We start from the raw sequence: 17,682 nt of genomic DNA, 5'->3' as shown, positions 1-17,682 counted from the left end.
ATGGCACTGCGCACCGGGAGGACTTGGTTTGGGCAAGTCTTGCGCAGGGTCTTTCGGCTGCAGGGCTCCTGGTCCAGGCGATCGAGCAGTCTCTTGTGCCTCTCCGCGAACCAGGAGCAGGATCTGGGACTCTGTCACCGGGATCACTACAAGGTGGGGGATTTCCACCGCTGCCACGACTCCGGCACCCGGCGCGTTCCCCGTCACCGGAGCGCACCTTTCCGCGCCTCCGCCTCCGGGCGCTGTCCACACGGCTTCCCCAACGCTCGCTGCGCCTTCACGGGGAATTCGAGGGGACATGAGCCCCTCGGTCGCCGGTTCCTGTTGGCCATGAAGCGGCAAAACGTGCGGACCTTGTCCCTGATCATTTGCACGTTCACGTACCTGCTCGTCGGGGCCGCCGTCTTCGACGCCCTGGAGTCCGACTACGAGATGCTGGAGAAGGAGCAGCTGGAAGCCGTGGAGAAGCGTCTCCAGGGGAAATATAACATAAGCGAGGCGGACTACCGCAAACTGGAGAACATCATCATGAAGGCAGAGCCCCACAGAGCCGGGGTGCAGTGGAAATTTGCAGGGTCATTTTACTTTGCCATCACGGTTATTACCACCATAGGTAAGTTTCGGGCTCATGTGGTGTCTAAAAAACAGTATAACCCCCCCCCCCCCCCCCCCCCCCCCCCCCCACCACCACCACCAACTCCCCCCCATCAGCTGCCTCTGTGCCGGCGTATGATCACTGAGGCGCAACAGGACGTGGGTTTATTATAAGGAACAATACATCCCCAAGGCAATAAAAACGCCAAAAAGCTTATTATTATTATTATTATTATTATTATTATGATGCATAATGAGAGCGGTCACACACCTTTCAGTTGCAGCCACGAGGCTTAAGATAAAAGTTTTTATTTTATTTTTATTTTTTAAAGCAACATGTTGCAACAGCCACTCGGGAGTTGTAGCCGCCGCGAGGAGAAAAGAAAGCTCTGTCACAAACATATAACCGGTATATTTGGGGATGACGTGGCGCACCCACGGGACCCCGTTAACACGCACGGATCCTTAATGCGTTGTGTGCGTTTACGGTTCAACTTTTTCACGGCGAGATGCAGCTCCGAAGTCTGACGGTGGAATAACGAGTTGAGGGTGTTTTATTTTTTTATTTTTTTTATTTTTTTTAAAGACACGCTGTGATTTATGGGATGACGAGGCTCCGTGAGAGCGAGGCTGATTCCAGAGCAGCAGCGGCGGGGCGGTGTTGTGGTGCTGAAAGGGACAGCTCCTCTCCTCCGGGGGGGGGGGTTCGGCCACTTCTCACTGATCCTGGGTCGCTTTGTGTCACTTAATAGAGCATTTCAATGTGCACATCTTTTGGTTTTAATGTGCATTATACGTTTTATCCCCCATCCCCCCACATGTATTACATCAGTTTGACGCGATGATGCATTTGCGTCACACAGATGTATTTCAAGCGGAGGGGTGCACCGGGTTTATCTCTGTTGACGCTCCACAAGAGAGAGAGAGACACATTCTTTCTGAATTTTAATAACCGTAAACCACAAAGAAGCTTTTGCGAATCTAACCAGAGTCAATTGAGTTAATTCACACGTGCACTATAGATACCAACAAAAATAAACACACACAAAAAAAAACAAGTTAGCACTCGACCTTTCCATCAGTTGAGAGGCAGGACATTGGGAATGAACTCCCCCTTTCCCCGCAGAGGTCACAGAGAAGCGCTTTCTCCATTATTAAAGTCAGACAGCGTTAGTCGAGATGAGGACTTTTTTTTTTATCTGTGGGGGGGGGGGGGGGGGGGGCTAATGCACCAGGACTGTCCTCCAGTTTACCCGGTAACACTTAAGAGGGACAACGCTCACAGAGCAGTGGAGGTGGACCACACTGTTGTTTCCAGGCTACGGGCGAGAGGAGCCATTGTAATATTCATGCTCTGTGAAGTGGTTACATTTACTGCAGGGGACGGTGTCTCCTCCGGGGGGGGCGGGGGGGGGGGGCGCAGTGTGCTTTGTATGCATCAGCAGGCTGGTAACAGGAGTGAGAACGGTTCAGGGGACGGTCGGACATCTCCTGCACAAAATGCACGGGAGTGAACCTGATTTTTGTGAATTGTGAGATACTATTGTTTATTAACTTTCAGTGGAACATGTGTCCAGACCGTATGGTCCGATAGTGTTATCATTTTAAAAAAAATGTCTAAATGAGTGAGTTTGTGCGAAACCAAGTGAGCTTTCTGGGGGTGTTTGTTTTGCACATCTGCAGACTTGTTAACCCATATTATATCCTGTTTACCAACAGGCTTATTAAACCTCAGTTGGCTATTGTATGTGCCACCTTGTGCACACGTTTCCTTTTAGTCCCCCATGGACTGAGAAACACGGTTTCTAGTGTGGCATCGACAACACGTCCTTCTGTGAGGGTCAAGAACATCTCATGTATTCCTATTTCATCTCGAAGGAAAGAGTCTGGTGATATTATATGCCCCATTTAAAAGACCATAAACCATAAATGAACTGATCCTCAAAGCAAATATACGAATCCTCATACATCTGTATTCCTCTGTGCCATACAATCACCTTTATGTGCCAGGTATGTGTGCACATAAAAATGATTTGACTCACCTTTTTTTTTCCATCTCCATATTACACAAGTTAGTTTATTGTGACTCAATGCTACATTTACTTTTATGGGAAGTATTGACAGACGGTGGTTGAGTTCAGAATATTATAATCCAACCATATTTTGCCTCTAGCGTTGAGCCCCTACTGTATGAAATGGTCCCCACTGCATATAAAGGCCAGCAGTTTGAATTTCTTTTACTTTTACTGGTCATATCCTTGCCGGTGCGACACGTTCAGGACTGACAGTGAAATGGCTCGAGCTTCTGAACCGATGTTCTTCGACGCCTCAGCACGTCTTTTGGATTTGACGAGTTCAGTCAGACATACTGATCAGCTGACAGCCGGAGATTCACCCGTTGAGGCCTTTTGAGGGACATTTTTCCTCTTGGAAATAATGAAACGAGCCGTATTCACCCGCACTGCACTTCAGCCGCTAAAAGTGAAAAGAATTGAAATCCGCTTCGTGCAACAACAAAAAAAAGAAGAAACTCTGCCGCAGATATAAGGAAAACAACGATTTAGTCTCATCATGTGGGACGGTAAAGATATGCGGTGCACACACACGCCTGTGTGTACATTTACAGAAGAATGAATCACAGGAAACACCAAACACCTCAGGAGATATGAAACAATACAGCAACGTGCGTCCATCATCTCTTCACTGCAGAGCTCGTTTTCAAGAGTTTCTCTCCAACAAAAAACGTCATAACATGTTAAGGGATGGTAAATAATAAACTGCGAGAGAATATGGATTTAGATCATATACGAAAGTCTCTCAAGGCTGAATTTAGCTGGATTAATCTCTTCAGGGAGGTTTTAGTCGACTAAAGCATCGTGAGCTGTGTAGTGAATATTCTTGTAGAAGTAGTACCCGTTACAGCAGTTTTAACAGTACAATCAGTAGCAGTACAAGTACTAGCAGTAGTAGTATCAGATGTGGCAGAAGTATTACTCGAAGCAGCAGTTTTAGCAGTAGTAGTGGTTTTAGTAGTTGCAGTAGAAGTACTAGTAGTATTTGTACTTGTAGTAGCAGCTCTTGAATAATTAGAGTAGTACTACCAGTAGTAGAGACTCACTGCCATAGAATCACATTTTCAAATGTCGAAAAAGTAAAAGAATAGAGGAAACCAATGTGAATAGTTTCCATATTCATATTATAGACGCATAAGTCAAATCACCAATATAACATGTGTCATTATTATCACACTGTATCACCACAATACTAGAAACATCAGGACTTTACCAACTAAACAGTCCAATCTTTACACAAAGTAAAAAGAAAAGATATTTCAGGGTTTTGTTGTTTTTGTAGGAAATTGAAACTCATAAATCATTATGGTATGTACAGCAATAAGGAGACAAGTGGGACTCACTTTGCACCTTTTTGTCACGCGGTCTGTTTTTTTTTTTTTAGTGTCGGCAGCAGCCGTAGTAAAATTGTACCAACATGTATTTTCTTTGAACGTGTGACAGGCTCATTCAGTATAATAAGTACAACGGGACTGAGGGTGGAGCAGTTAGGGTAAAAGTAACACGACAGAATCTCCAGCATGTGTTTTGAACTGAGGATCCGAGGCTACACACACACACACACACACAAAAAACATCTATAATCTACAGCCGGAGGCCTCATCAGACTGCTCTTGAATGATAAACAATGGGAAATGTTCCGTAAACCTGCTTCAAAATGAACAAATAGATGTCTGGAAATCTGAAACGGTGCTTCTTACTATCGGAGCAGCTTTCTGCCCCCCCCCCCCCCCCCCCCCCCCATCCAGACTGACTGACCCTGCAAGTTGACTACATCGTGACTAATGGCACCCCATGTGACACTTAGTGATGACAGGTAGTGCGTAAATATCCCGGTGTTGAGGCGCCTACGTGTTGCCGGGAGACGGAAGACGGCTTTAAAGGGTGAAAAAAGCCATCGCTGCCAAAATGTCTGGAAACATCAACATGTGTGTGAAACATAGACATCAACATGTGTGTGTGCGTGTGCGTGTGTGTGTATGCAATTTAAAAGGTGTGACCGAAGCCACGCTTTTGGACAATAACTCCAATTGGACCGGAGCTCTTGTCAGTTGTGTCGGTGTTTCATATTTTTTTAGTGAGAAAGCTTCTGAAACGTCACCAAAACTTTACCGAAACACTTCCTGAAACTCAGACTGATGAAGGCGAGGAGCTGAAAAAAAACATAAAACTCTATTTGTGGTTATAAATACAACAATTATTCAACAAAATATGCGTTCTGATCATTAAAAAAAAAAAGAATTGTTTATTGTTGGCACCCCCAAAAAACATCCTCATTTAATGTATTTAATTGGTTTATTCTGCAGGGTCAATGCACACCAATTAACGGAAGTGAGCCAGAGGATCATTTCCATCTGCCGGCCCCAATTTTAGCTCCGTTTTGGTCTCCACCGACTGGAAAACCCAAACAAGAAGTGGCTTAAATAACCCCAAAAAAAAACAGATTTAGTGGCTTTGTCACGATGAGTGATTACACGCAGTAATCTGACCCATGCATCGTGTTGATTAGTGAATCTTTAATGTAATACATAGTAACACATCACTCTATTTGTTAATGCCGAATACCACGTTTACAACAACAACAACAACAACAACAACAAGACCGTAAGACAATTTCCAACCGTCGAGGTAATGCTAATTACACACGAGGCAACAGTTTAAAAAAAAAAAAACACAACATTATTATTTACATAAATCAAACGCTTCCCATGTCGTATAGTGCTGACCAAGTGGCCGCCGGCATCCCTCCGCAGATAAACTCCTCGCACGTCCTTCTTCGGATGAAAGTGTCTTTGTGGAGATGAGTCGGATGCCACTGGACCCGCGGTGCCGGTCACAGTTTCCATTACGCCGCGCAGCAAGTGCCACTTACAGACTCCTGGACCTTCTTTTTTTTATCGCCTCGCGCACATGATGTGAAGTTTATGTGCCGGGCGCGACGAGAGTCCACTAAGAGAGAGTGTGCTATGAGTCAAAACCCATTCGACGGAGCCATTATGGAATTTAAGGCTCTTTATAAGCGACGGCTTTCGTGTGTGAACTATAAATGACTCCGTGTTAGTGATTCATAATAATAGATCATAAAAACACAGCGTGTTGTGTGTGTGTTCTTCTTAAAGCACAGATATTTAGATGTATAAGAAACGTGTTTGGAGATCTTTGAGGTTTCTGGGTTTTTTTGGGGGGGTGGATTGAAATGTTGTTCGAGTGTCCATCTGCATACAATAGACGTGCTGTGTAATCTGTCTGGTGCTCCACAGGCTGCTGATGAAAGCTGCACTTTGCTGCCACTCAGGCTGTCATCCTCTGGATGATAGTGTACGCTGTCATCTCGATACAGGCGGGGTCCTGAAGATGTGAAGCATCTCGTGTGTGTGTGTGTGTGTGTGAACACACACACACACACACACACACACACACACACACACACACAAGATGCTTCACATCTTCAGGACTGATTGGAGAGAGCTGGATGTCCTTTTAGAGATTTTCTTCTCACAGAGAACCTGTTGATGGTGCTCTCTCATGTTTTCTAGCGTCCCCACGAGGAGGGTCAATAAACCCGCTTACTCATCCTAATTTTCTTGATGACAATAACCCAGGTTGTTCTCATTACTCAGTATGGATTATGTAAATCTCCAACACATCGAGGGCACCGGATTTCAAGGCTTCTTTTTCTCGAGCGGCAGTTTAATAAAATGATTGAGCGTGTTTTTTAAATCCAGGAGGTTTTGTTCATTCATTATACGCGACGGAAATTAATATCAGTTTTGTAAATGCAACGATTATTGCTTTGTGTGTCGTGTTTTTCTTTATGAGGGACGAGAGTTAAAGGTCCAAAATCTTTTCTTTTCGAAAGAAATTGAGCGCGTGTCAGAGAAACTGCAATCAACGTATGAATGGCAATAAAAAAAAAAATATACATTCGGTTCACCTTTCTGTCTGGCTGCAGTCTGGGCTTATTCAATCTTTAGTTTTATTTTTGAGACACGTCTGGCTTCAAGGCATTTATGCAAACACATCATTATTCTTCAAAGATTGGATCACCACAAGCAATGCAGAAAGAATTGAGACATTCAACTGTGATTAAAGCCTCAAGGCCGATGCAGTGCTCACAGCATTGAACTCTTAATACATAGAATATGAAATAAGACATTCATAAGTCGATTAAAGATGTTAAAATTAACTTTCATACACCTTGACAGGCTGGACACCTTAAATAATGATTTAACGCGCAAGTTATGTAAGAAACATTCTTTACTCTATAAAACATACTGTTCAGAGTGGTTGATGAATATGAGTAAGTTTTCAATATTAAATGTTTGTTTTTCTTTATTACAAAACACTTATTTATTCACAAGTATTTGCTTCCACAATTTCAAATGGTTGGTTTTTGTAGTTTGATTTATTTTTCTTGTAACGAAGGAAAATATTAAATAAAACATAGATTCTCGTGTTGCCATCGATGGAGGCCTCCACACAGGTCGATGGGAATGTGTTCCCCGCGGTGCTGATGCTCTCCGTGGGGGGGTCACGGGCTTAAACAAGACCCCGCTGTGTACGGCACGGTGTGCGCCCGCCGCTTTATCCCAAAAAGAAAAGAAATGACGGAAGGTAATTTGTCTGAAAGAGAGTTATATATATATATATATATATATATATAAAACAATTTCAAAACTCCAGCTATTCTCATCTTAAAGGGGCGCTCTTTTAATTTTACACATGATAATACGTACTGCCCCCCCGGCTCTGACGGGTGGATAACTTCTGTCAAAGTCTTCAAAAAATAACCCTGATGATTTGTGGTCATTATTATTATCTCTGTTTGGGCTCGTTACGTTCTCTGTATGTCACGCGTGGACTATGAGAGACATGATTGGGATGAATGCATGGTGTGGAAGTGGCTGCCGCGGTGCATTGTGGGTAATATAGGATCCAGGCTATCTTGGCCTCTACTGTATTTCTTTTGGCTGGTTAGTCGATGCCTCTCTTTGGGTCAGGACTAAAACATCTCATCAAGTGGAAGACGGATCGTCTCACAGACCTTCGTGGTTCCCAGAGGATGCGCCGCACTGGTTCTTTAATCTTTAGTCTTTAGTCAAGCAGCAAGTTGATATCTTTGGCTTTTTTTTCCCGTGAAATACCTAAACAGCTGTTGGATAAGATGCAATGAAAGGCACGCCTCTTGTATGTGCTACAATTACACATCACATGAATAGCAACAATCTAGCAAACATATAAGTCTGATGGATTAATAGACCAAAGAGAAAACAAAGCTGAGTAATAAAACAGATGTAAACGTACATCACAGTTTTTACTACATGTCCAACGTAGTGGTTGTTTGCTCTTGAAGGAACAGTGTAACAAATTATGGGGATTTAGTGCCAGGAATGTAACATAATATTCATAAAGACATGATGAGAGAAACTGTATGGTGTGAAGAAGCTGCCGTGGTGCATTGTGGGTAATATAGGATCCAGAAGTTGTTGTAGTTCGCACTAGAGACTAAAAGTCAGGATATCTTGGCCTCTGCTTTCATTTTAATTATATTTTAATTATTATATCAAGTGTATAAATCACCTGTAAATAAGAGTCATTGTGGTTTATTTAACTTCTAATGAGCTCTTTGTATCTACATACGCAGCAAGGCCTCTTCAAAGGTGAATTATTAATCTACAAAACTATGCAAATAAGTGAAAAAGACGTAATAAACTACAATTTTAGTTCTGTCCTTCTTCTCCTCACACAAGTCAGGCTCTACATTAAGCTTGAATGACGTGAGATAAGCCTCACATCTCACCTGGAGACAGAACCCTCGAAGCCACTGCGTCTAACTCCTGAAGGTGATGCGTCCATACATCCCGCACTCCTCTCGGGGCCCGATTCCTGGCTCCACGCTCGCCAGTCGTCTCAAGGAGCCGCTTATCGACCTCGAAACATCAGCCGCCCCCCGAGGAGTGAATCGTGCAGCGTCCGTGGGGAGGAGGGGGGGGGGGGGGTCTGCGACAAGAGAGGACGCAGCAGCTAGAAAGAACCGAGGCAATCTGAGAGAAACAGGCTGAATAAATCATCCGGAGGATCCTCGGCTTCACCGGACTGTTTTCTTCTCGGTTTTCCGTCCGATGTCAATGCCGCTACTTCTCTGCACCGTGTCACCGGTTCCAGCAGCGTTGGTCGAGTGTCTGAGGAGAGAGGCCCTCCGCCGTGCACGCCGCCGTGCGTTGAAATGCCCGCGGGGAACGGCGAGATGGCTCTCAAGTTTCTCAGAGGATTTCAAGTGGCGGCGAACTGGATGTTCCACTCCGGCGACGGACGAAGCGGCAGAGCCCAGGGAGGGAGGGCTCATCCAGGCTCAAGTGGGCCAGTGAGAGTGGAGAGTGGATAGAGGGATGAAGTGGGGTATGAGTGGATAGAGGGATGAAGTGGGGTATGAGTGGATAGAGGGATGAAGTGGGGTATGAGAGGACAGAGGGATGAAGTGGGGTATGAGTGGATAGAGGGATGAAGTGGGGTATGAGAGGATAGAGGGATGAAGTGGGGTATGAGAGGATAGAGGGATGAAGTGGGGTATGAGTGGATAGAGGGATGAAGTGGGGTATGAGTGGATAGAGGGATGAAGTGGGGTATGAGAGGACAGAGGGATGAAGTGGGGTATGAGAGGACAGAGGGATGAAGTGGGGTATGAGAGGATAGAGGGATGAAGTGGGGTATGAGAGGATGGAGGGATGAAGTGGGGTATGAGAGGAAGGAGGGATGAAGTGGGGTATGAGAGGACAGAGGGATGAAGTGGGGTATGAGAGGATAGAGGGATGAAGTGGGGTATGAGTGGACAGAGGGATGAAGTGGGGTATGAGAGGATAGAGGGATGAAGTGGGGTATGAGTGGACAGAGGGATGAAGTGGGGTATGAGAGGAAGGAGGGATGAAGTGGGGTATGAGAGGACGGAGGGATGAAGTGGGGTATGAGTGGACAGAGGGATGAAGTGGGGTATGAGTGGACAGAGGGATGAAGTGGGGTATGAGAGGAAGGAGGGATGAAGTGGGGCATGAGAGGACGGAGGGATGAAGTGGGGTATGAGTGGACAGAGGGATGAAGTGGGGTATGAGTGGATAGAGGGATGAAGTGGGGTATGAGTGGACAGAGGGATGAAGTGGGGTATGAGAGGACAGAGGGATAAAGTGGGGTATGAGAGGATAGAGGGATGAAGTGGGGTATGAGTGGACAGAGGGATGAAGTGGGGTATGAGAGGATAGAGGGATGAAGTGGGGTATGAGTGGACAGAGGGATGAAGTGGGGTATGAGTGGACAGAGGGATGAAGTGGGGTATGAGTGGACAGAGGGATGAAGTGGGGTATGAGTGGATAGAGGGATGAAGTGGGGTATGAGAGGATAGAGGGATGAAGTGGGGTATGAGAGGATAGAGGGATGAAGTGGGGTATGAGTGGATAGAGGGATGAAGTGGGGTATGAGAGGATAGAGGGATGAAGTGGGGTATGAGAGGACAGAGGGATGAAGTGGGGTATGAGTGGACAGAGGGATGAAGTGGGGTATGAGAGGACAGAGGGATGAAGTGGGGTATGAGAGGACAGAGGGATGAAGTGGGGTATGAGAGGACAGAGGGATGAAGTGGGGTATGAGAGGACAGAGGGATGAAGTGGGGTATGAGAGGATAGAGGGATGAAGTGGGGTATGAGAGGACAGAGGGATGAAGTGGGGTATGAGTGGATAGAGGGATGAAGTGGGGTATGAGTGGACAGAGGGATGAAGTGGGGTATGAGTGGATAGAGGGATGAAGTGGGGTATGAGAGGACAGAGGGATGAAGTGGGGTATGAGAGGATAGAGGGATGAAGTGGGGTATGAGTGGACAGAGGGATGAAGTGGGGTATGAGTGGACAGAGGGATGAAGTGGGGTATGAGAGGACAGAGGGATGAAGTGGGGTATATTCAAAAGGAAATAAGCCTACTGTCCCGTTACGTATCCAGCATGGTGGCTTAAGCTGCTCTTTCAAAATCTCCCTCCTTGTTGTTGAAATTCCTCCTGGTTGCCAATCAATACAAGACATATATATATATATATATATATTTATTTATGTATATTTATATATATAAATGTATATATATAAATATATATATACTTATATATATAAATATATATATTTATATATAATAATAATTATAAATATATATATTTATATATGTATAAATAAATATATATATATATATATATATATATATATATTTATTTATACATATATACATATAGTTATTTATTTATATATATATATATTTATTATATATATAAATATATATTTATTATATATATATGTATATATATATATATATATATATATATATATATAAAGGGGTCTGCTTATTAATTATATACACATGTGAATGTAGCTTTTCCCTTCAAATATTGATATCTAATTACATGCATGCAGAATCATGGTATGCTGTATATGAGGCAAGATGGTATCTGTATAAAATATTGAAATAAGATTACGTCGAAGGATTTTTAATAACTGTCTCAAATGTTGTATAATATATGAAGAAACAACCCAAATGGATAATTTTCGTTCATAATATTTAACATTTAACGACTTGTTTTTGAAGGAAAACTGAAGTTTTACAACTTTAGCTTTATTCTGACATCAAGGCCATCGTTATGATTGGTTATAATAACTTTGTGTTCACCAGGTTAATTGACATAGTATTTCATCATGAACAACTCAAGGCATTATTTTCAGTCAATCCCTAAAAATCAATTAAAATTGTCGGAAACGCATACTTCCCTCCTGTTATATAACATGTTCTAAAAACTACAGCTGTTAGAAAATGAATAAGTCTGCCCTCTTTTTAAGAACGGTATATTTATACATTTTGGGAAATACTTTTGCTGATGGTGAATGCATTGGTCTAACAAACACAGGACTTTCACCCAGGAGGAAGCTGTTTGTGTCCCATGTGAAACCAAAAGGGCACGTTCACTCATTTTAATGGGGGTGCGTTACCTAAATAACATCACAAATGTGCTAATATTAACAAAGATATTTCTTTACATTCAATTTACAAAGTTTAATGAATTAATCGGTTGTTTAAAACGGCAACCGGTTTCCTCCAAAACATCATCCGGTATGGAGCTCAAGTTGTACCTGATTGTAATTTTGTGACGGAGGTTTGCCTTATGATGCTGAAGGCCGTGGTGCAATTAGCGTAGCTTAGCATCAGGCTCGAGAAGCAGAGGTCGAAACGCCAAGGACAAAACACAGAAGTCGTGACACGGCGTCCTGTATCGCCTCGGTTCCGCTAGCTTCTGTTACAACCATCTTGATTTTAACAACGTAAGACAAAGATCACCTCGGATTCGTTTCATTGTCTCCAGTAGCAACGCGTGGCTTTGATGTGCATTTGCTGAGAGTGATAAAAAATATAGAATATACACCGTCCTGAATCTAAGAGATATTTCCCAAGCGGACACTGCAATGCAACTATTTTACATAATTTGGCCGCTAGTTGCATTCATATGCAGCTCCGCTCGCCTCAGGCGGTGAGTCAGCACGACAGAGAAAGCAGCTGCTAAACCGCCGCGCGTTCCTCCTCGCAGCTCGGGCACGAGACTAGATTAGCATTTCGTCTAATTACTATGCACACACACACACACACACACATATTCATCTCATTTCCCCTCTCCGACACGCTCCTTTTAAGAAGCTGCAGTGACAGCCAAACTCCATTATTTCATGTAATTTGTCAGTGGGTACAGCGATGGTGACCGATAGCTACTCCATCACGATAACCCCCTTGCTGTTAATTCTCCCTTTTTTCCCCGGACCCTGACAATCACCTTCCCTCTGCAGCTCCCACGCGGGCTCATCGCAACCACTTTATTCCATGTGTGTAGAGAGAGAGAGAGAGTGTGGGAACGTGCGGTCTCCTGTACGAGTTATTGCAGCGTGAAATCAGCGTTGGCGCCCCCCCCCCCCGTGCACAGTGCGCGGTCTGCCCGTGTTTTTTTTCTTTTTTGATACACGAGTCGTGCCTCTGATCCAAAATGTCTGGCTCGGGCTTCGGTTTCCGAGCTGAAACGTGGAGCCGAGACGCAACCACAGCTGCGTGTTACTAGTGAAGGCTTGCCCGGCTGCACGTGTGGGTCAACACATTTACAGACACAGACGGACGTCTTTGTCTTCGCAAATAAAAAGAAAGACATGTCGCTCGACGTGACCTTCCGACTACGGCAACAGCATCTGTATCCCTGTTGGCCGCAGGGCACGCCGGGCCAAGTGGTGTCAGTTGCTCTGGGAGGTGATGGAACAGGCACGAGTTCCCTGTTGCTTAGCAGCACTCGACGGCCATATTTTCCAGAAGCTGGGCGATGAGCTTCATTAGATGGGGCCTAACAGGGTGTGTGTGTGTGTGTGTGTGTGTGTGTGTGTGGGGGGGGTTAAGAGTGACACCTGGGACAACTCGGAGTCCTTTCCAGGAGCCGGGCTGCGGGACGTGAATGAAGACTTGACTTTAAATGTCTGAAGGAATTGTTCTGATTGCTGCACGTCGGGAGGATTACAGCTGCTGTAGGATGCATTTAGTGCGAGGATCCCCGTGGAGGTTTAATTGACCTTTTTTTTAAAAAAAAGGAAGTGCAGGGAGCTCATGCTTTGGAATTAACGACAGGTATATCAACACAGAGCAGAGATGATGCTGCGTTGGGTCCACCCTGAGTTCATCTGGTAGAACTTAACGCTACGATTAATCCGACCTGAAGGTATTTCAGTGGGGGTTTCTATCTCTTTTATCCCCCCCAAAAAAAGACAATATGGAAAAACTAAATAAGAGACGTAATGCAATGCAGACACTGTTCATATATATACCAAAATTAAAATAAATTAAATGCAGTGAAACTAGAAACGTACAGCCGTGTGTCTCTCTTTCCCCTTTTCAAACGAAGAAGGGTTGAATCTCACTTAATCGTCCCTCCAGACTCCCTCACAGTCGAGATCGATATTCATCTCTTGCTGTGCTTAGCGGATCATAATGTACATACCGGGTGTGGAATTAAACCTGAAGATGCTCCGAGCCACGACAAAGAGCCAAAATGTGGCCTGCGACACACACGGTGAGGTCTGAAACTCACAAGAGGAGAGGGAGGAGTCAGCGGTCGATGACGCCATGAAACAGTCAATTTATAAACATTGGGTTTTTTTTTTTTTGCAAAAATTTTGAATCACTGGAACCTCGAGAGCTCCTTGAGCGTACGGTCATAAATGAACACGGCAAATACACACACACACACACACACATGATCTCCCCCGGGCTTACATCTGGCGGAGATAATGATCAGGTAATCAACAACGCAATGATGATTTCTTGTTAACATTTTTTGCAGCGATCTCGGTATTCCATATCTGTGCACAATAGCTCCGGGAGCTTCTGGATACAACTTCATTTAGTTTCAAAGCAGCTGCAATTAATGTTAATGTTTGTAGTCATAATGGAACACGTGACTACTTGTATGTGAAACGGGTCACTATCACCTGGCTCTCCAGATTCCCTCGGCTCAACAGAGCCTCTGAGCATCTTTTAGCTCGTAAAAAAAAAGAAGCTGTAAATCCTCACTCATCAGCACGAAGCAGCAGACGGACACATTTGGCAACGAGCAGGTGAACATCGTGGAGCGTTTAGCAGCTAATGAGACGCGTATCCCCCTCAGGAGAGAAAAGAGTGAATATTGGGCTCCGTTAGGTGGGCAGAAACATCTCCAAACGACCGCTAATGTCGCTCCATATGTGCTGGACGTGTACATTGGCAACTCTTCAAACAAGTTCGGCACACACTGCACGTTTCATCATTTCTCTAACGGTAATATTTTACAGTTAAATGTATATTCATTCCTGCACAAAAAACATATACGTTTCTATACAAGCCTTGGTTTAAAAGAGTTCTGTCCAGTAACATCGGATAGACGCCGTGGTGAGTGGCGCCATGCATGCTGATATTCAGAAGGGGTTCAGAAATAACCACAACTCGAGAGTTTCGAGCTGTTAAATGAGGTGCACACTGTGCGGCGTGACGTGCTGCAGAACTCTTCAATGATGGAGCAGAAATCCATTCGTCGTGGCCCATAATTGTCATCTGGGAGCGAACAACGCCTCCACCGCACGGCACTAATTAACGGCCTTTACGTTATTGACAGCCCATCGGCATATTCCTTCACACAGTATTGGTTAGAATAACTTTTGTTTCTTAGTTCTTAAATGAGCTTTTTCTTTCGATTGCTTGTCAGAGTAATTTAGCTAAACGCTTTTTAGGAACCCTAACCTTAACACCCTAGACCTAACCCTAACGCCTTAACCCTAACACTCTAACACAAACACCCTAACACCCTAGCCCTAATACCTTAGCCCTAACCCTAACACCCTAACACTAACACCCTAACACTAACACCCTAGACCTAACCCTAACACCCTAGACCTAACCCTAACACCCTAGACCTAACCCTAACGCCTTAACCCTAACACTCTAACACCAACACCCTAACACCCTAGCCCTAATACCTTAGCCCTAACCCTAACACCCTAACACTAACACCCTAGACCTAACCCTAACACCCTAGCCCTAATACCTTAGCCCTAACCCTAACACCCTAACACTAACACCCTAGACCTAACCCTAACACCCTAGCCCTAATACCTTAGCCCTAACCCTAACACCCTAACACTAACACCCTAGACCTAACCCTAACACCCTAGCCCTAATACCCTAACACCCTAGACCTAACCCTAACACCCTAGCCCTAATACCCTAACACCCTAGACCTAACCCTAACACCCTAACCCTAATACCCTAACACCCTAGACCTAACCCTAACACCCTAACCCTAACACCGTAGCCCTAACACTCTAGCCCTAACCCTAACACTCTAACACCCTAACACTCTAACACTCTAACCCTAACACCCTAACACTCTAACACCCTAACCCTAACACCGTAGCCCTAACACCCTAGCCCTAACACTAACACACTAACACTCTAACACCCTAACACCCTAACACTCTAACACCCTAACCCTAACACCGTAGCCCTAACACCCTAGCCCTAACACTCTAACACACTAACACTCTAACACCCTAACACTCTAACACCCTAACACTCTAACACCCTAACACTCTAACACCCTAGCCTTAACCCTAACACTTTAACACCCTAACCCTAACACCCTAGCCCTAACCCTAACACTTTAACACCCTAACCCTAACACCCTACCCTGCGGCTACAACCCAACACTGGTTATTATTACCAAAACGATGTATATAAGCCACTAAAAGTATATTTTAAAGCTGCATTTGGCAGCACAAAGTAACCCCTTTTGAAAGTGTAAACGCTCAGTAATCCTGTGAGCGGACATCAGTACTCCACACAGCATTTATTTTACCAACCAGGCTTTTATACCAAAACATACATTTTCATAGCTTGATAAGACAGCTTTCTTTGCTAAAATATCACTCTAATGTAGAAAGAGCCGCCACAAAAAAAAATCCATCATAAAAGAACCCCATACCGTGCGCCTCCCTGAGGGTTAAAGCACATTTCACTCATTAATTCACCTATCAAGACAAACCATACATGTTCCTGGGGTTCGGTTGGCTGCTTTAAAGCTGGCGGGATGTCTACATCTCGTAGTAGAGTCCTCCAGTCGTGTTCATCACTTCGGTTAGCTCGCTCACAGCCGGAGATCACCGGGCGCCGACAGAAGGACATCACAAGACCGTCTTCAGTGGAGGGGAGTCTTCAAAAGGAGGCTCACAGCGTGCGTTTAAAAAGGGGGTAGATCACCGAAACAATTCCTTTCAAAGTGAAATATGGAATTATGATTCGGACATGAAGGTTGCAGAAAGTATGAGTCACCTTTTTTTGTTAATGCTCATCTCCCTTGTGGTGTTTTATCGCTAACATTGCTCCCAGACAGCGTTGTGCCGGGAGCCGGAGTAAGAAACAGCGGCGCTATCCATCACGATCTGATAAGGTGTTGATTAGTAGTTCTCAGGCGGTAGGTAGGCCTCTCTAGTCCCTTTTGTGCAAGTATGTGAAACTTGCGATGAATACAGAATGATAAGGAAGTCGTCAGCACCACTGTAATTTTAAATCGTTCGTATTTTCCTTCGTCCAGACTCGATGTATCACGTCATTCATAGACAGAAGGACAACGATTTCCTTGATGGAGGATGAAAGATTAAATTAGAATCCCCTTTTGTCCGGTGATCCTGAACTAATCGCTCTTGATACTGTGGAAAGGGGAATTTGCCACAGCAGTCGGTAGTGATAATACGCCACGTACATTTTTCAAAGACAGCCGGCGACAGCTCGGCGGACTCGTAACGATATCGCCGGAGAGAACAACGAAGCAAGGGGTGATAAATAATTCAGCAAAACACAAAGCTGCACATGGTCACTGAAACTTGTTCGGAGGGTGAACATTTTTTTTGGTCTATTGCGACTTTTGTTTCGTCCTACGATAAAAAAAAAAAACGCAATCCAAAAACCAGGAAGTATGTCAGCAGAAGTTCAGGCTGCAGTGGGAATGTAGCCGATAGCAGCACGTTCTGACATTTAGCAGGTATAATGTTTACCATGTTCTTGTTTTTGTTTGTTTTTTGCAAATTTGCATGCTAGCGTAGCACTAAACAATAACTTCAGCTGGTTGTTGGTTTGCAGGCATTCCATCAATATGTGTTGATTAACCTTATAAATGTGGATCTGTGAATGAGGAGACAGACAGACCAACAATGCAAACCCTATAGATACAAAACTAGACTAAAAAGAGCAGATATTCAAGCTTAAATGACTGATGAGATCCCCAGTTTATCAGTTTTACCCAGGATGCAACTGTAGCTTTTTGCGCTACTACACACACTGTGGCTGTTTTCCACTGATTGTCCCTCTGCCATCCCAGCTCCTTCTTTTCTCTCTTCTCATTACCGTACACGGCCACGGCATCTCTTGCATACCGCGTGTCCC

The 17,682-nt window shown here is 44.4% G+C and overlaps 1 protein-coding gene across 1 annotated transcript in view; it reads left to right on the top strand.

The window, feature by feature from the left end:
• kcnk9 (potassium channel, subfamily K, member 9) overlaps positions 1–17,682 on the top strand; it is a 28,762-nt gene continuing 11,080 nt past the window's right edge. The window contains exon 1 of the mRNA XM_034545552.1: positions 1–613. Within this exon, the coding sequence (XP_034401443.1) occupies positions 1–613 (613 nt within the window). The remainder of the gene's footprint in view (positions 614–17,682) is intronic.

The sequence above is a fragment of the Cyclopterus lumpus genome, chromosome 11, assembly GCF_009769545.1.
Source record: "Cyclopterus lumpus isolate fCycLum1 chromosome 11, fCycLum1.pri, whole genome shotgun sequence".
NCBI lineage: Eukaryota > Metazoa > Chordata > Actinopteri > Perciformes > Cyclopteridae > Cyclopterus > Cyclopterus lumpus.
This window is presented reverse-complemented; position numbering and strand designations above follow the sequence as displayed.